General features: G+C 51.7%; 6 protein-coding genes across 6 annotated transcripts; 5 read left to right on the top strand and 1 right to left on the bottom strand.

The window, feature by feature from the left end:
* Positions 1 to 363: 363 nt before the first annotated feature.
* N7473_012347 (uncharacterized protein) lies at positions 364 to 4,109 on the top strand. Its single transcript, XM_057158286.1, has 4 exons — positions 364 to 807; positions 902 to 1,203; positions 1,395 to 2,697; positions 2,762 to 4,109. Exons 1-4 carry the CDS (start codon positions 747 to 749, stop codon positions 3,514 to 3,516), a joined length of 2,421 nt encoding a protein of 806 aa, XP_057004136.1. The 5' UTR covers positions 364 to 746; the 3' UTR covers positions 3,517 to 4,109.
* Positions 4,110 to 4,275: 166 nt separating this feature from the next.
* Positions 4,276 to 5,506, top strand: N7473_012346 (putative mitochondrial carrier protein (Pet8); the record flags this gene model as incomplete). The annotated part of the gene is given in 3 exon segments (XM_057158285.1): positions 4,276 to 4,502; positions 4,569 to 4,632; positions 4,644 to 5,506. 3 exon segments carry the CDS (start codon positions 4,443 to 4,445, stop codon positions 5,504 to 5,506), a joined length of 987 nt encoding a protein of 328 aa, XP_057004135.1. The 5' UTR covers positions 4,276 to 4,442.
* A 215-nt stretch (positions 5,507 to 5,721) lies between these two features.
* Positions 5,722 to 6,668, bottom strand: N7473_012345 (cupin domain-containing protein; the record flags this gene model as incomplete). Its single annotated transcript, XM_057158284.1, has 3 exons — positions 5,722 to 5,888; positions 5,942 to 6,521; positions 6,618 to 6,668. 3 exons carry the CDS (start codon positions 6,666 to 6,668, stop codon positions 5,722 to 5,724), a joined length of 798 nt encoding a protein of 265 aa, XP_057004134.1.
* Positions 6,669 to 7,096: 428 nt separating this feature from the next.
* On the top strand, positions 7,097 to 10,687 carry N7473_012344 (WD repeat protein; the record flags this gene model as incomplete). The annotated part of the gene is made up of 9 exons (XM_057158283.1): positions 7,097 to 7,133; positions 7,211 to 7,289; positions 7,450 to 8,698; positions 8,754 to 8,970; positions 9,030 to 9,514; positions 9,577 to 9,990; positions 10,044 to 10,132; positions 10,195 to 10,387; positions 10,442 to 10,687. The coding sequence occupies 9 exons, from the start codon at positions 7,097 to 7,099 to the stop codon at positions 10,685 to 10,687; spliced, it is 3,009 nt and encodes a 1,002-aa protein (XP_057004133.1).
* A 1,058-nt stretch (positions 10,688 to 11,745) lies between these two features.
* N7473_012343 (tetratricopeptide repeat protein) lies at positions 11,746 to 13,473 on the top strand (the record flags this gene model as incomplete). The annotated part of the gene is made up of 1 exon (XM_057158282.1): positions 11,746 to 13,473. One exon carries the CDS (start codon positions 11,746 to 11,748, stop codon positions 13,471 to 13,473), a length of 1,728 nt encoding a protein of 575 aa, XP_057004132.1.
* A 678-nt stretch (positions 13,474 to 14,151) lies between these two features.
* On the top strand, positions 14,152 to 15,941 carry N7473_012342 (Zn(II)2Cys6 transcription factor domain-containing protein; the record flags this gene model as incomplete). Its single annotated transcript, XM_057158281.1, has 8 exons — positions 14,152 to 14,198; positions 14,256 to 14,301; positions 14,358 to 14,517; positions 14,580 to 14,787; positions 14,853 to 15,423; positions 15,472 to 15,510; positions 15,572 to 15,640; positions 15,693 to 15,941. The coding sequence occupies 8 exons, from the start codon at positions 14,152 to 14,154 to the stop codon at positions 15,939 to 15,941; spliced, it is 1,389 nt and encodes a 462-aa protein (XP_057004131.1).
* Positions 15,942 to 16,739: the final 798 nt, after the last annotated feature.

Below are 16,739 nucleotides of genomic sequence, written 5' to 3'. Positions count from 1 at the left end.
ACGAGGAGGAGGAGGGGGAAACCAACTTAGTGTGACCTTCACGAGGGGTCATCGACATCGACATCATAGGCCACGCCCTCCGAACTTGAGCTCCGCGGACTTCCGACTTGACTCATTATTCTGGGAGGGGAATATACTGTATAGTTGTAGCATTCAGAATAGTTAATAGTATTCAGACTAGAGAAGAGAATAATTCAAGAAGAGTGGTACTAGATGCAATAGTAACTGCACAACTCCAACGTTCGTGACGACTTTCCACCCCCACTCTCCAGTTGGCCTCAGCTCTCAGGCCCAGACTTTCTCTCGGTCCTCGTCTCTCTTGGAAAACCTTCCGGCCTTTCCAAACCTTCCAAACCCTCTCTGAATCACTCTCCCCTCCTTCTCCTACTCTCTTCCTCTCCTCTCTCTTCCTCCTCCCTCCCCTTCATCACCTCATTCACGATCGTGGTCTCTACTCAGTCGAGGGAATCTGCACCCCGCTTCGCGTCCCGTTGCACGGGCTTATCGCACGGATTCGGCGCGCCGAAAAGTTAAAGGAAAAGATTTGCCTCACCCACGTAATTGATCAACCGGCTTCTTTTCGCCCCGGGATCAACGTCCTCCTTCGGGACTCTCAACTTCAATCCCTCAATCGTGAAGAACAAAGGTCCCAAAAGGAATCACCTCCTTCCTAACCTTTCCGTGACCCTCTTTTTCCAGTCTGTGAGGGGCATGTGTTCCACCTGAGTCCCCGAGTTGGTTCGTCGATGAGTATGACGTCTGAAACGGCCGAGTGCTCGACCCCAACCGCCAACTCTATGGAGTCAGGTATGTCTTGGCCCACTCGACACCCCCTGTGCGATTGGCATCTCTGGCATTTCAGTAATCCTGACGCTGCATGCTTGAATTGCGCTCCCCCCAGGTTTCCAGACAGTCCAATCCCCAGCCAAGATGTCCGCCCAGCCGTCGGAGGCCGGTGATGCCGATGCCAAGTCCAAATCGCAGCCTGGCCAGGTGCGCTTCTCCTCCGTCACCCAGGAGATTGAACCCTCCAAGACGATGCTGTCACCAGTGTCGGAGACACCTTCGCAGCCTGAATCGCTCAGACAAGCTCCCGATGAAGAGGAATTGCGGTCGCTGGCCCAGAGCTTGCAAAGATCGCAGCTCCAGGAATCTCGTCTACGCAACTTTTCATTCGAGCCAATGTCTCTTCCATCTTCCAGGGTATGTCTATATGGTTGCTTTTCTTTTGCCAATAATAGCTGCTACGGTGAGGAGCCTGGAGGAGACGCTAGATGATGGGAGTCGAGAATCGCCTCCTAACCGCTCGTCCATCGGCGTCTCCTGCAGATCTGCCTAGCTCGTCGTACCTTCCCTCGTCATCTCCATTCTAACAGCTTCCCCCCTCAATTTAGGTTGGCTCTCGAGAGTCCAGTGACCGTAGTGCCATAGGCACTGGTTCGTTCATGGCTTCCCCTCATGCTTCCCCCCCCGTTTCCGCTGTACAGTCACCTCCCCTGACCCCGGCTGTTACCAACTCCCGCGAGGGCCGAGCTACTGGCCAACACCCCGCGATCACACCTGAAACCTCCCCTCCGGTCACATCCGGTGACAACCACGCGGTCCAACGAAGCGCCCCAACTTCCCGGCCCACCTCCACCGACTACCTCTCCATGAAGCAGAGCGGCTTCTCGGAACCTCCGTCCCAGATCAATACGGCGGTCCCGAGACACCGTGCCCAATTCTTTACCGGAGCCGATGCGAGCTCCCAGGAAGAGAGCCCTCCCCCAACCCCGAGAGACTCCCATACGCCACCGGGCGCTATCACTCCCGTCGGCGAACCAAATGACCCATATGCCCGGAGCAAGCGACCCCCGCAGTCCAAGAACCTCGCCCAGCTCGACGCACGATTTATCTTTGGGAGTCGAGATTCGAAGCGCTCATTCCGTCCTGGTAACCCCCCACGGTCGGCGAGTGCCAGTGATCTGGGTAAATCAAGCGACAAGCGGAATCACAAGAAGGAATCGAGTGATAAGAATGGGCATAGCCATCACCACCATGGCTCCATGTCCGAACTCAAGCGTTTCTTCAAGATGGGCCACCGTAACAAGCGGCCAGACTCACCGACATCGGCTAGCAAGCAGTCTAGCCGCAATTCCAAGAAAAGCACCCCGTACCAGATGGCACCCGACAATGTACCATTCGCCGATGATCACGGGTTGCATTCCAAGTATGGAAAAATGGGGCGTGTCCTAGGATCTGGTGCTGGTGGTTCGGTTCGACTGCTCAAGCGGAATAGCGATGGTGTGACTTTTGCTGTGAAGCAGTTCCGGGATCGACACAGCTGGGAGACCTTGAAGGAGTACTCGAAGAAGGTCACGGCTGAGTTCTGTATCGGCTCTACCTTGCACCACGGCAACATTATCGAGACTCTGGATATCATTCAAGAAGGAAGCCATTGGTACGAGGTCATGGAATATGCGCCGTTCGACCTCTTCGCCATTGTCATGACGGGCAAGATGACCAAGGAGGAGATTTCCTGCTCATTCAAGCAGATTCTCAGTGGTGTGGCATACCTCCACGGGATGGGTCTGGCTCACCGGGATTTGAAGCTGGACAATGTGGTGGTCAACGATCGCGGTATCATGAAGCTGATTGACTTTGGAAGCGCGGTGGTCTTCCGCTATCCATTCGAGAACGATATTGTGCCTGCAACAGGTATGCGTGCATCTTTGCTTTTTCTTGTAGACAATCCGAGTGAGTACTAATCATCAAATTTCAGGCATTGTTGGTTCAGACCCATACCTCGCTCCCGAGGTATACGACGAGAAGAAATATGACCCCCGTCCCACGGATGTTTGGTCGCTGGCGATCATCTTCTGTTGTATGACCTTGCGCCGCTTCCCATGGAAGCAGCCGCGCACCACAGATAACTCCTACCGTCTCTTTGTGGCCCCCCCGACTCCTGGCACACCGGTTGCCGATGTCGACCCTCGGCGCCAACCCAGAGCCAAGTCCAGCCCTGATCTGCCTCCTGCAGCTCATGAGGAGAAGCACCCTGAGATGCCTCATAAGTCCGCTGCATTGGCACCCGCAGCGGCTGCCCCAGAACAAAATGGGACCAAGCCTCCCGACTCTCCTACCAAGGACTGCGACAAGCCCGGCGAAACTGCGCAGAAGCAGGTCAGCCAGACTAGCGTCAATAACAAGCCCACGCGCACCACCAGCAAAGAGGCGCCACCTCTCCCACCGAATGCTCAGCCGCCGGCCCAGCGTCAGGAGGTCATCAAGGGCCCTTGGCGACTTCTCCGCATCTTGCCGCGGGAAAGTCGGTACATCATTGGCCGCATGCTGAAGGTGAACCCGAATGAGCGAGCAACTCTCGACGAGGTGATGATGGATGACTGGGTGCGCAACATCATTACTTGTCGACAGGAAGACTCGGGTGAGGTCATCAGTGCCACTAACCACACTCACGTCCTCGAGCCTCCATCGCAAAGCCCCGCCGTTGCCAGCAAGGGTGTCAAGGCTAAATAATTTCCTCCTTCCCCAACCTCCTTTCGTGTATCAATTTACTCGACCTGTGCATAATTTCCTATAGGGCCCGGGTAATGGGCCCTCACCTCTTGTCTCATTTTGTCTCCTTTTTCCCTTCGATTCCTCCACCTTTTCAACCCGCGATGCCCTTCGATTTCGTCCAAGGTATGAAATTTATCTTGGCTTCTCCTCTTGTTCGAGTCGATCTCTGTGAGACAATTAATCAGTGCGATTGGTGTTGGTATACTTGTCCTTGACGGGACTCATGTATCAATTCTGGGTAACTTTGGGAAGCTCTGAGGGGTGGGTTGAATAGAGTGTGTTTCTGGTGTTGTGGAAAGCCCCAAATCCGCTGGCAAACGAAAGGCCCCAGTCTCTTTGGGGCCTAGGTATCCAGCGCTATACGTCTCCTGCTAGATCGTCATTGAAATGCGAAACAGGGGTTTCTTTTCTCTTTCTTGCCCTGCACATTCCTCGTTTAGTGTCCCTGCGGGTGGTGCTTTCTTTTCGCGGGTGTCTTCGGTGTTATGCGAAACCCTCGGGGCAGTAGATATTTTCTCAATATAAAGAATATAGTCTTCTTTCAACAGAATAACAATAAGAATGGATTCATCAGAATGCTGCTTTAATCTCTTGATATTCCTATGTGATCCGCACAATTAAGGATAAGCTTGTCCGGGGATCGACCTGACGTAAGACCATATCGGCGATATCGGCTGGCTTGGCCGCGGAGCAAAACCTTCGGTCTCCATCGGATAGCGGAGCTCTGTCCACACTCCGCCGTCCAATTTGCATTGCGCTTCACAGGACCTATCTTTGCTAGCTGCTGCCGTTGATCAAGCCGGAATCATTGGACAACACAGCATGTCCCTGCGCTGAATCTCCTTGACAATTGTACTTTTTCCCGCTCCTCATTCCTGCACGTCATGACACAGCAAGACGACGAGCAGCCATTGGTTTCCTCCCTGTGGACGAGGTCTCTCTTGGTACAGCACTTACATTCCAGATAGCTCTTCGCTTAGAACCTAAGCTGATTGCATCTCATCTTACAGTCCGGCGCTGTTGCAGGCCTCACAGTTGACTGCTCCCTCTATCCCCTCGACACTATCAAAACCCGTCTCCAAAAGGCACGCGACCCATCCGCACCCAAACCCCCCGACTATCCTTACGCCAAACAATCCGCGGCATTTACGCAGGTCTCCCCTCCGTCCTCTTTGGCTCCGCACCCTCCGCTGCATCCTTCTTCATCGTCTACGACGGTGTCAAGCGCTCCCTGCTCCCGCCATCCTCATCCCCCTCCGAACCCCCATCCCGCGCGCATGTCTTCTTCACACACTCCCTCGCCTCCTCCCTCGGCGAGATCTCCGCCTGCGCCGTACGTGTCCCAACAGAGGTAATCAAGCAGCGAGCTCAGGCCGGTCTCTTCGGAGGCTCGAGTCTGCTCGCGCTGAAGGATATCCTCTCCCTCCGTCATGCCGTGCCGGAATCACAGACTACGACTGGTGGTGCACCAGTCAAGCGCGGCTATGGCCAGGTCATCCGCGAACTCTACCGCGGCGCCGGTATCACCATCGCCCGCGAAATCCCCTTCACCGTCCTCCAATTCACCATGTGGGAGTCTATGAAAGCTACCTACGCGCAACGATACCTGAGGCGCGAGGAGGGCACAAGTATCAAAGAGTCGCAGATTCCGGCTTCTACGAGTGCCATGTTTGGTAGTGTGGCCGGTGCTATTGCGGCTGGTCTGACGACTCCGTTGGATGTGATCAAGACAAGGGTGATGCTGGCGCGCCGTGGAGATGGCGGTGTGGATGCTCCGGTAAGAGTTAAGGAGATTGTAAGGGGGATTGCGCAGGAGGGTCTTGGGGCGTTTTGGAGGGGGATTGGGCCGCGGGTTGCGTGGATTGGAATTGGTGGGGCGGTGTTTTTGGGGAGTTATCAGTGGGCGTGGAATACGCTCGAGGGGGTGAAGAAGGAGGATGATGAATGAGTAGGTAGAGACAGAGGTAGGGTGGTAAGGCTGTGATATGAATGTGTGCTGGGTTGGTAGAGACCTGGTGCTTGTATATTATCTTGTCTTTTGCTTCGTGTTATATAGACGGGCTCTGGGCATATAGAGTTGGTAATGCCATACATAAAGATGTCTTCTGTTTCTCGATCTATTTTGACTGGTATCCATGAATGTGTATAGAATGGATAAGAGGATTATTCTTCTCCTTCGGGGTTCTTCACCATCCAACTAAGTTCTCGCACTTGTTCTGTAGTAAGCAGTTCGTCCATCTCGTCTTTGCGTAGAAACTCGAGGTCCGCAAAATCGAAACCCGGAACGACCACCTTCACCAAGAAGTATATCAATATCGACATCAATAGACCTAAACCCATAGATGAGATGAATCAATAGAATATAAGACAAGACATACCTCACTAATCAACAACCCCTCCTCCTCACCCCCACCCCCCGCTAGATCCCTGTTGGACATCTCACCATTCGGCAACAAATAACTCGCCTTATACTTCCCCGCGCCCACCACCCACTGCAAGCGCTGCCCACGCGCCACATCAGGTCCGACCACAAAGCTCTCCAGCCGTGCCTTAGTCTGACTTTTACCCTTATCCTGTTCGAATTCTTCCGACCTGCATGTAGCCTCATCTGCGTGGATGATCACGTACCGCCCCCGTCCTCGGTGGAGGGTACGGATTATTCGGCCCTGGTGACGGTGGAAAACGCCTAGAGGGGCGGTGGGTGTTAGGAGGTAGAAGATTGTTGAACTTGCGGCGTGGAGGGAGGGTTCGTCTGCTATTGTTGTGGTGGTTGATGTTGTTTCTGTCTGGATTGATGGGGGCGGAGGGTGGATATTATGTGGATTGCGATCGGTTTCGGTCAAGTAGCCGCCTTCGGGATGGGGGTGGAGGGTGAGGGTTTGGATGAGGGTGTTGGGGGGTGGATGTGGATGGATGGTGAGGGTGGTATATGGGTTTGATTTGGGAGATTGGGATGTCCATGGCTAGGATGATAATGTGAATGGTATGAAGGCGATATGCTGTATAGATTAATTGTTAGTTGTTGTCAACTCGGGTATATACAACAACCCCAAGATTACGTCGAATCGACCTCGATGTGAACCAGAATTGGAGATGACATCAGCGATCATTTGTACAACATAATAAGGACTCGAATACTGACTCCGTTCCCAAAGCGAAAACCAACCATAAATAACCACTAAAAGGGAAATATTCGGTGATACGGACGAAGCCCGACCCCAGAAAATGCGCTTTGGCGTCGCGATCCGAATGCCCCTGGCGGCTGGTTCTCTCTCTCTCTCTCCTCCTCTCCTCAACTTCCCCTCATTGACGGGACATCCTTCTTTCCCCTTCTCCTATCCTTGAACACCCAATACCTTCTCTAAATCTCTTACTTTCTCCTTTACTCCCTCCCGATCTTTAAGCCAATTTCCCCGCAGACTGTGGGTGAAGGCTTGTGACGTCGCTCTCCCCACCAAAACGTGTGATCGGCCCTCAACAAGGCAGATAAGCTCCGCATCTCCTCCGCAATTCCCTTTCCCACGCCTCAACTGCATGTATGGCACGGAAACTAAGCCACCAGAGGGTCACGTACGGTAAGCTGAGGGTCTTCTCAAAATATTGAAATCCCAACTGGTGATCGCCCACTGACCGCTGACACTATCTTGCCCAGTGCTCCCTCTGCCTGATGCCCCCGGTGGCCACCGGCTGGGGGTCAACGGCCTGACCGTCGACCGTCAGAACTCCATCCTGTAAGCAGCGCACCCGGTTCCTCCGTGTTCTAGAGACTCTACGAAATGCCCGGTATTCCATTGATGCCTTCTATCCCGTAAAACTCGGGTTCCTTCCAGGCAGCCGCTCTCCACGTGGGTTGCACAGCTTCTAATGTGACGATCTGTTTCTTCCCGCTAGGTACTCTGCTGGTCGCGACGGTGTCATTTGCTCGTGGGACCTCGACTGCTCACTCAGTACCCTACATGCCTCGAATCCCTATGCCTCATCCAATCACAAGCCAAGCCCAACTCGTTTCAAGACTCAGGTCCAGGCCCATAGTCACTGGATCAATGATATCGTTCTGACCCAGGGTAACTCTGCTCTCGTCTCGGCCTCGTCGGATACCACCGTCCGACTATGGCGTCCACACTCGGAGTCGACGGACGTCCCAGAGCGGATCGGAAAGCATAGCGATTATGTCAAGGCGCTCGCGACTCCTGGCGGCCAGGCCAGCTGGGTCGCGTCGGGCGGTCTTGATCATAAGCTTTACTTGTGGGATTTGAATGGTGGCGGCGAGATCTTGAGCATCAATGCCGGTGGAGACGATACGACCGAGAAAGGGTCCGTCTATGCCTTGGGCGCGGTGAACTCTGTGCTGGCGAGCGGCGGACCCGAGAACGTGGTCCGAGTGTGGGATCCCAAGTCTGGGAAACTCGTTACTAAGTTCGTTGGTCACACGGATAACGTTCGGGATATCCTGGTCAATGAGGCTGGTGATACGATCATTACCGCGTCGTCAGACCAGACCATCAAGGTCTGGTCGCTCACTGCGGGTCGCTGCATGAACACGCTTACCATGCATAACGATAGTGTCTGGTCGCTGTACTCGGACGAACCAGACCTATCTGTGTTCTACTCTAGTGATCGCTCCGGTTTGGTCGCCAAGACCGATACTCGTGGTTCTGCGGATGTCGAGCAGGGTACCTGCGTTGCGGCATTGCAGGAACACGAGGGTGTGGTCAAAGTTGTGGCAGCTGGCGATTTCATCTGGACAGCTACACCCAAGTCCAGCATCAACCGCTGGAGAAATATTGATACCAAGCTCGAGATTGAAGCACCTCCGGACCCGGCACGAACTATTGACTCGACCGCGGCTGAACCGGAAAAATCGACACCGACGGACAAAACGCTCAAGAAAATCCCGTTCAATGCGGTTCTACAGTTGTCAGCTACGTCAGAGCTGCTGCGTCCTGCTTCGCCTTCCAGTGGACACTCTGGGGAAACGGGGCTGGAGAATGACCTTGGTTTGACTATTCCGGTGCATTCGTTGCCAGAAGAGACTATCGAGGGCCAGCATGGTCTGATCAAGTGTTTGATGCTGAATGATCGCAAACGGACTCTTACACAAGACTCGGCCGGAGAAGTGGTGCTGTGGGATCTGCTCAAGGTAATAATCAAAGTGCTGTATACAACTGATCCTGTTAGACTGACCATGACTTTAGTGTGTTCCCGTCCAAGCCTTCGGCAAGCGCCATATTGATGACGTGGCTACCGAAATTAACACCACAGAGAGCATTTCCCACTGGTGCACCATTGATATCCGGACGGGCAGGTTGTCTGTGATCCTTGAGCCTAATCGCTGCTTCGATGCCGAGGTTTATGCGGATGAGGCTGATCTCCCTGCATCTGACCTATCACAGTTCCGGGAGGATCAACGAAGTATGTTTTATCCTGAAATTTTTCGCTGATAATTTTTTGTTTACTCACAATCTATCTAGTCAACCTCGGAAAGTGGATCCTGCGCTGGCTCTTCGCCCCTCTGGTGGACGAGGAGATCCGACGTGATAACGAGTACCGCGAGACAGCCATCGCCAAAGCAGAGGAGCTCGCCAAACTCAATCCTCTGAGCACATCTGCCCCCGGCGATGACATTCTCCGTAGTATAGGTATTCCCATTCACAGCGACGCTTCTGCGACCACTTTGCGCCCTGGGATGGATTTCCCAGGTAGCCCAGCGACTCCAGGGTTTGGCATTAACATTGGTACTCCGTCGTCCGCGACATACCTGAGCACGTCCATGCAGAGCACTTCGGTACAGAGCAATTCTTTCTTCCCGGCCTTCGATGCCGAGACTCCAGATGCTCTGCCTCCAGCTCACCCACCGCATGACGGAGGTCCATCGTCCTTTTCGGATAGATCGGATTACTTCTCCTCCCGGCCACCGCAAATCGAGACCGAGAAGCCTCCAATGTCGCCATCTGACGTCGCTTCCAACTCAGGACTTCCGCAATCTCCAGCTGAACCGGACAAGGAAGAACGTAAAAGGGGTCATTCTTCGGGAAGAAACTGAATTTCCCGAAGAAGCTTGGGCGCACTTCCACCGACATCAAGCCCCAGATCCTGGAGGAAAAGCCCGAGGAGTCCGAAATCTCGTCTGTCAAGGAAGAGAAGGTTTATGAGGCTAACATCAGTGGAGTCATTGATCGGATCCACGATGACTACGAGGAGTTCTTGTCTAATAATCCCGGCCGGGACTTGGTGTCGGCGATTACTCCCAGTGCAGACAATGAGACTCCTCGACTGGATATTCCCCCGCGAACTGCGGTGTTTATCCAGGAGGAGACTGGTGATACTGCCGTGGCCTCGGATCTCTACCGGGGTAGTGTGGATCTCATTGGACAAGATATCGAGCGGTTGGAGAAGGCGATTCCTCACTGGCTTGGGGAATTGCTCTTGAAGGTATGTCTATCGATATACCTTGATTGTTTCATGCTCATTTCTTACTCTTCTAGAACCAAATTCCCTTCAAGGAGCAGGTGAAGATAGCCTTTGTTCTGAGGCCGTTTGATGATTCTTTGCCACCAGTGGTCAAGCCCGAGCCGTAAGTTTTCTGGACGAGCCGCCTCTGGAAGTTCGAAAACTAATGATCTCTCCGTGTTATAGACCAAGTGCAACGACTGGCCCTGGCACTGCAAATGGTGCCAACAATAGCTCTCGGCTTAACGCCAATCGTATGCTCCGCACGAAGAAAGTCCTTGCATACGTGGCCGAGCGCATTGATCCTCCGAACCCCGATGAGCCCGAGGCCAACCAGATGCCACCCGAGGAGTACCTTGAGCTATATTGCCAGAAGATAGTATGTTTCGCTTGAACTGTTTTCCAAGCTCACGTGCTGACCTTCCCGTTTTAGCTCTGTCCGCCTAATATGACTCTGGCTACCATCCGGACTCACCTCTGGCGTACATCCGGAGATATGATCCTGCACTACAAGACCAACGGTAAAAAGCAGATCCGTCCTCCGAAGTCCTTGATGAATATCGACGAGAATCATCTCTCCGCCGAAACCAATGGCACTAACGGTGACGCCAATGCACCACCTGGGAGTATCCACTCCATGACCAACTCGGGGTCTGTTGCTGGCTCCATCGCAACCTAGTGAAAACAACTCCAAGCCATATCCCTGAAAATGTATGTTTCCATAAGTGATTTTTCCTCATTTCCTTTCGTGATTTAATCTGCGGCTCGCGTCGTCTAGCCTACCTCGTAAGCAACGACTTGTGTGGGCTTTCCCTTCAATTGAGTATGCGAAGCATGGGTCCTGGTACATATGGAGATGCTCTCTGATTTTGCCCCTTGTATTTGCTTGACATGCTCTATTCCCATGTGCTTTTGAGTTGAAATTATATTTTCTCTTGGTGTCAACGCTTGTACACTGCCAAGTTTCTTGATTATTTGATATCAACACCTGTGGGTGCAGCGCGTACGCTTTGTACGTAGACTCGAGATACCTCTTGCATATATCCGTAATCTACAGACCGGATACAGAGCGGATACGTCTTACAGTGTTATGAAATTCGTGGCTATAACTGGCAGGTTTAATGTTGAATTTGAAAGATTTGACGATAACAGACAGTATGTAGAGAGGGCCATGGCTTGAGCCGGTATCGGTGAAAGCAAAGAAGTCTCAAGGTGGAATCCAATTCCTTTCGATAGAAGCGACCTGTATGGTCAGGCTGTGCCGGCGCTTGCGGAGCGTCCATGGAGAGATTCGCCACGGCTAAGGAATGGTCGGTATCGAACTTGTGACGACCACTGAAATAAGGCCGTATAACTCAGGATGCAACTGAATGAAGAAATGCCATTTTATTGGATGATCCTGAGAGACTCTGTCAGCGAATCGGGCTGTTCTATGGAACCTCGGTAAATCTAACAAATAATGGGTACTATGTGTACTGTAACTCGTAAGTGCCGTTTCCCCAGGATATACGTTGCGTCGTCTTCTTGAGGAAGGAGTAGAGTTCTGAGTCTCTATAGCTCCTCATCTTTTTTTCAGCTTTACAGTATTGGTCGCCTGGTTGCGAATGGAATCTTACGTGAGCGTTCGCGCGTTGCGGTGTACATATGTCGTGCGCCTTAACCCATTCCCCTCATTCTCCCCTCACCATTCTTCCACCCCCTCACCACTACCAACATCCGTCATAACCCTCGACCAGCATGGCAGACGACACCACCACTCTCAAAGGAACAGACTATGCCTACAATCTCGGTCTATTCGAACGTCGTGTGACTACCAATAGCCCCGAAGCTCAAGTTTGGTTCAATCGCGGCCTGATCTGGGGCTATGCCTTCAATCACAACGAAGCGTCCACCTGCTTTGAGCGGGCCATCGCCCACGATGAATCCTTCGCAATGGCATACTGGGGTCTAGCATGGACATCCGGCCCAAACTATAACCAGCCATGGGAAGCTTTCGGTCCTAATCTGGAGAATGTAGTTCAGCGCACCTATCGGGCGTCCCGCAAGGCAATGGCTCTTGTCGATGGCACAACCCCGGTGGAACGAGCGCTCATCACTGCCATCCAGGCTCGCTATCAAAGTGATAAACCCGCACCGATGGAGCAGTATAAAATTCAGAATCAGGCCTTTTCCGATGCGATGGAAGTTGTTTATCGGGATTTTGGAGATGATGATCTGGACGTGGCTACTCTCTACGCCGATTCCCTTGTTACTCTGACGCCTTGGAAATTGTGGGATCTGGTTACCGGAGAGCCTATCCCGGGAACACGGTCTATTGATGCTAAGAAGGTGTTGGAGAAGGCGCTGAAGCATAAAGGTGCCAAGGGACATCCTGGCTTGCTACACACATACATCCACCTGATTGAGATGTCGTCCACTCCAGAGCTCGGCTTATCCCCCTCCGATCATTTGCGTTATCTTGTTCCAGACTCGGGACACCTGTGCCACATGCCATCTCATCTAGATGTTCTCGTCGGAGACTATCGGGCTGCCATCCAAAGTAGCCAGCTCGCAACACGCGCAGACGAAAAGTTCATGCAGCAGCATGGTGTCATGAACTTCTATACAGTATACCGCATGCATAACTATCACACTCTGATTTACGCAGCCATGTTCGCGGGCCAAAAAGCCGTCGCACTCGATGGAACCGATCGCATGGAAAATTCCCTACCAAAAGAGGTTTTGACAACACTCGGAATGGCCGACTATGCCGAAGTCTTTATCTCCGTCCGTTGGCACGTCATGGTCCGTTTTGGCATGTGGCAGGAAATCATCGAACGGGCTCTCCCCGATGACCCAGTCGTATACAGCGTTACCACCGCAATGGCCCTCTACGCCAAGGGCGTCGCATACGCAGCAACCGGCCGTGTCCCCGAGGCCGAAACCCACAGAGCCCTCTTCATCGAGGCCGCAAAACGTATCCCAGATACCCGTCTCGACTTCCCGAATAAATGCATCGACATCGTACCAGTCGCATCCGCCATGCTAGACGGCGAAATCGAATACCGCCGCGGAAACTACACAGAAGCCTTTGCTCATCTGCGCCGATCCGTCGAGTTAGACGATGGACTCGAATACAGCGAGCCGTGGAATTGGATGCAGCCGGCGCGTCATGCACTAGCTGCGCTATTGCTGGAGCAGAACCAGGTGGAGGAAGCGGCGGCTGTGTACCGTGCTGATCTTGGTCTGGATAATTCTGTTATTCGGGCGCGCCAGCATTTGAATAATGTTTGGGCTTTGCAGGGGTATCATGAGTGTCTTGTCAGATTGGGAAGGGAGGATGAGGCGAGGAGTATTTGGCCGCAATTGAAGGTTGCGGTTGCTTTGGCTGATGTGCCTGTTACGTCGTCTTGTTTCTGTCGGACTGATACCGAGAACGCGCCGAAGGTGAGTGGTTCTTGTTCGAAGGGGGGATGTAACCTGTAGAGGGGATTATGCTGGTTTGGATAACCTTGAAAAGAGGGATTTACTTTAAACAGAATGATTATGAATTATACTATTTGACAATATGTTTGATGACATGACTGGAGATATAACAGGCGGGATCTGGTACTATCAACTTGGTACTATAGAATGGAAAATCAAGATTTCCCACCTTCATTATTCCAAATACAAAACCTCCAATATGTAATGGCCTATAAAACGATTGATATTCATGAAAGGGTGTAACTGTCGACGATTCAATAAGAAAGAGATGTTCGGCGTCTGGTCCCCGGATTTTCAAATGCCGATGCTACCCAAAGGCCGGCTGTCATCGGATTTCGGCAAGCCCCAGCCCTGGAACACCGAAAAGACTCGGGGAGGCAACTTCTTAACCATCGCTCGCCACGAGTGCCATAGACTACAAGGTCAATCAGCCCAGTCAAGGGTCAGGCTTTATTCAACTTCTGTACAGCACAAGGCAAGCCCCAGGCTGCATTCTACCCTCGCAGGTAACCACAATCCACCCCGCCCTTCGATTCCTCATTCCACAGCGTGAGATTTAGAGGTCCCAAAGCTCCAATTGCACATCAATTTAAACAGAATTATCGGATCCCACGGAATACCAGATAAAAATCAGGTTTTGAGTATTGCAGTAGCGCCTCAAGCTCGTCCAAAAAAACCATGCCCCGCGCCGCAAAGCCACCAGTGAAAGCTGCATGTCTTGCATGGTAAGATGATGTCGCTTGGACCAACAAAAAATTTCCGATTTTGACGAAAGAGTATAGCCGCTCGTCAAAGACTCGTTGCGATGGAGAAAAGCCTTGTCGAAGTGTAAGTATGTCATACTATTCCACAAGCAATGCCCAAACTAACATGGTGTAAATCAGTGTCTGACCAGAAGCCGAGAATGTTCCTATCAGCCTAGTCGCCGCGGTGGACCCCGAAGAGGAATCCGCTATGCAGAGCTCCAGCAGCAGCATCGTCTTTCATCGGATGATCAAGGCCTACCGGTTCCATCATCGCCTTCTGAGATTGATAACAGCTTCGGTAAGTATTTTTCTTACAAGATAGTACACGATTCAAGAAAATATGTTTCTTACAATAAGTAGAGCCACTGCTAGACAATATGCTCGGTCTTGTAACACCACTCGCCGGCGTTCACAACCTTGATATATCGCCGGATGCCCTTTCTGATACCAGTGGCACGCGACAACTGTGGGGTCAGCTCACTCCGAGTGCCGATGACCCATTCTCGTCGGTGTCGATTCCAGAGGCAGAACCGTCAGCCGTCAGATCATACAGATCTGAAGATGACATGTATGGCGACAATCTTTTAAAAAGCACTTGATTTACAGGTCAGAATACTGATGAGCTTGAGATAGCGCCAACGCCTACTATATCTACATACACCCATACCTTCCCTTGCTACCACCCCCGGTGATGGCGCAACGTGAAGACCAACCTACGCTCAGTCGACCATCAAAAGAAACCAATGAAGCCAGAAAGACCGACTTGCCATATTGGCCACAATCATCTCTAAGCCTTGCATTATCCGCACTCCTTGTCCTGATACCACCTTCTCAGGGTCCATTCTCAATGACCGAGGCAAGTATTGTCCTCAGACGCACATACGCTCAGCTCTTCGCGCAGGCTGCATTGGCAAGTGTGGAAAAAGAGATCGATGAAATGGGGCCAACAATACATTTCAACGCGCCTGGTGCATGTCTGTCTCAAGGACACAGCCCGTTGCATTCTCAGGTGCCTCTTCAGCTTGACCCTATTCTGACGCTTGTCGTGCTTGCAATTTATGAATACTGCCAGCGTGGTAATGTTTCCAGAATGCGAGGGCGTATCAATCAGGCTGTAACCACAGCTATGGATATCTCTCTTCATGAACTTGGCTCGATGACTACAGAAGCTTCTGAGGCACAGAGGCGTGCGTGGTGGATAACAGTAAGTTTCATGCTTTGGAGTTCGATCCAAATTCTAACAAAATTCTAGATGTTTGTGGCATATCTTTCTTCAAATCTTCATCTGGCAGTATGGCAGCAACCTATTCTACCCGACCTTCTATCATCATTAGCTGATCCCGTATCTCTAGCCGCCAGTTGTTACGGCAGACGATCCTCGCGTAACGACGTCTTATCCCAGTTTTGGGGTACATTTAGAGGTAAGTAAAGGGTAACCGTTATCATGCGATCTCCAGTACTCACTCCAAACAGCCCTGGGCTCTTTTGATTAAAGCTCAACAAACGCTCTATGCATCCAACCAAATGGTCCAACGAATTGAGCGCATTACGAACGAAACCCCTCCTCCCGACCTCGGCACGCAAATCAAAAATTTGGATACCGTGATCTCCACTCTGATGACCAAATCTGATCAATACCTTCGATATACTTTTGACGAGGATGGGGAAGGTCTAATAGCTGAAAACATGTGGAGGATCAGCAGAATCGTAATCTACACGTAAGTTCGTCTTCCATAAACAAAACAATCAACAACTAACCACCAACAAGTGCTCGCGCCCGCTTACACCGATTTCGAGCCTTTATGGACTTCCCTTTATTCTTAGACAGATACTGTCACCTCGCCTCCATCAACACCCAATATCCTAACCCAACACCCGTCCCCTCTCCAACCTGGGTCACAGACCGCAATTCCTTCTTCCCATTCACCGAACAAGAATCCTCAAATATCTGCCTCAAGACCGCCCTCGTGGTTGCAACAGCCTTCCGAAACCTACCATACCCAAACCCCTACGGCACTCAATCTCGTGAACGATCTCTAATGACTTCCAGGTCCATGATTTCATCAGTGGGGCTTATTGGAAAATCCCCGCATACCATTCCTTACTTTGTATGCTGTGCCATGCAAAGCTGTTATTCTTTACTGATGATTCTTCATAAAATTCGCGCGTGTTTGGCGACGGATCGTCTGGCGACTTGTTATCATTTATTGAATAAACCTGAGCCAAAGACGGAGATTTCGGATGCGGAACGATTGATTGAAGAGTTGCGGCATGGGGTGGAGTTTTTGGGGATGTCTTTGAAGTCGGATATTATTTTTGAAGGGGTTGGGGGGATGGGGCGTGAGATTGAACATGCTTATCTAGCGGCTTTTCCAGAATGCTCCGAGTTTTGAAAGCCCCTTTGATGTCATTCCAGGCGATGATGTCTGGTATTACGAAAGTTGTCGCGAGAATAGCGCATAGCTTTTCGAACATCATGGTTTTAACATCTTCAAAACTAGACAGTTGTTGAATAAAAGA

Source organism: Penicillium subrubescens (genome assembly GCF_028828155.1).
Source record: "Penicillium subrubescens strain IBT 31985 chromosome Unknown utg000010l_segment0_segment0, whole genome shotgun sequence".
NCBI classification, from domain to species: Eukaryota; Fungi; Ascomycota; class Eurotiomycetes; order Eurotiales; family Aspergillaceae; genus Penicillium; species Penicillium subrubescens.
This window is presented reverse-complemented; position numbering and strand designations above follow the sequence as displayed.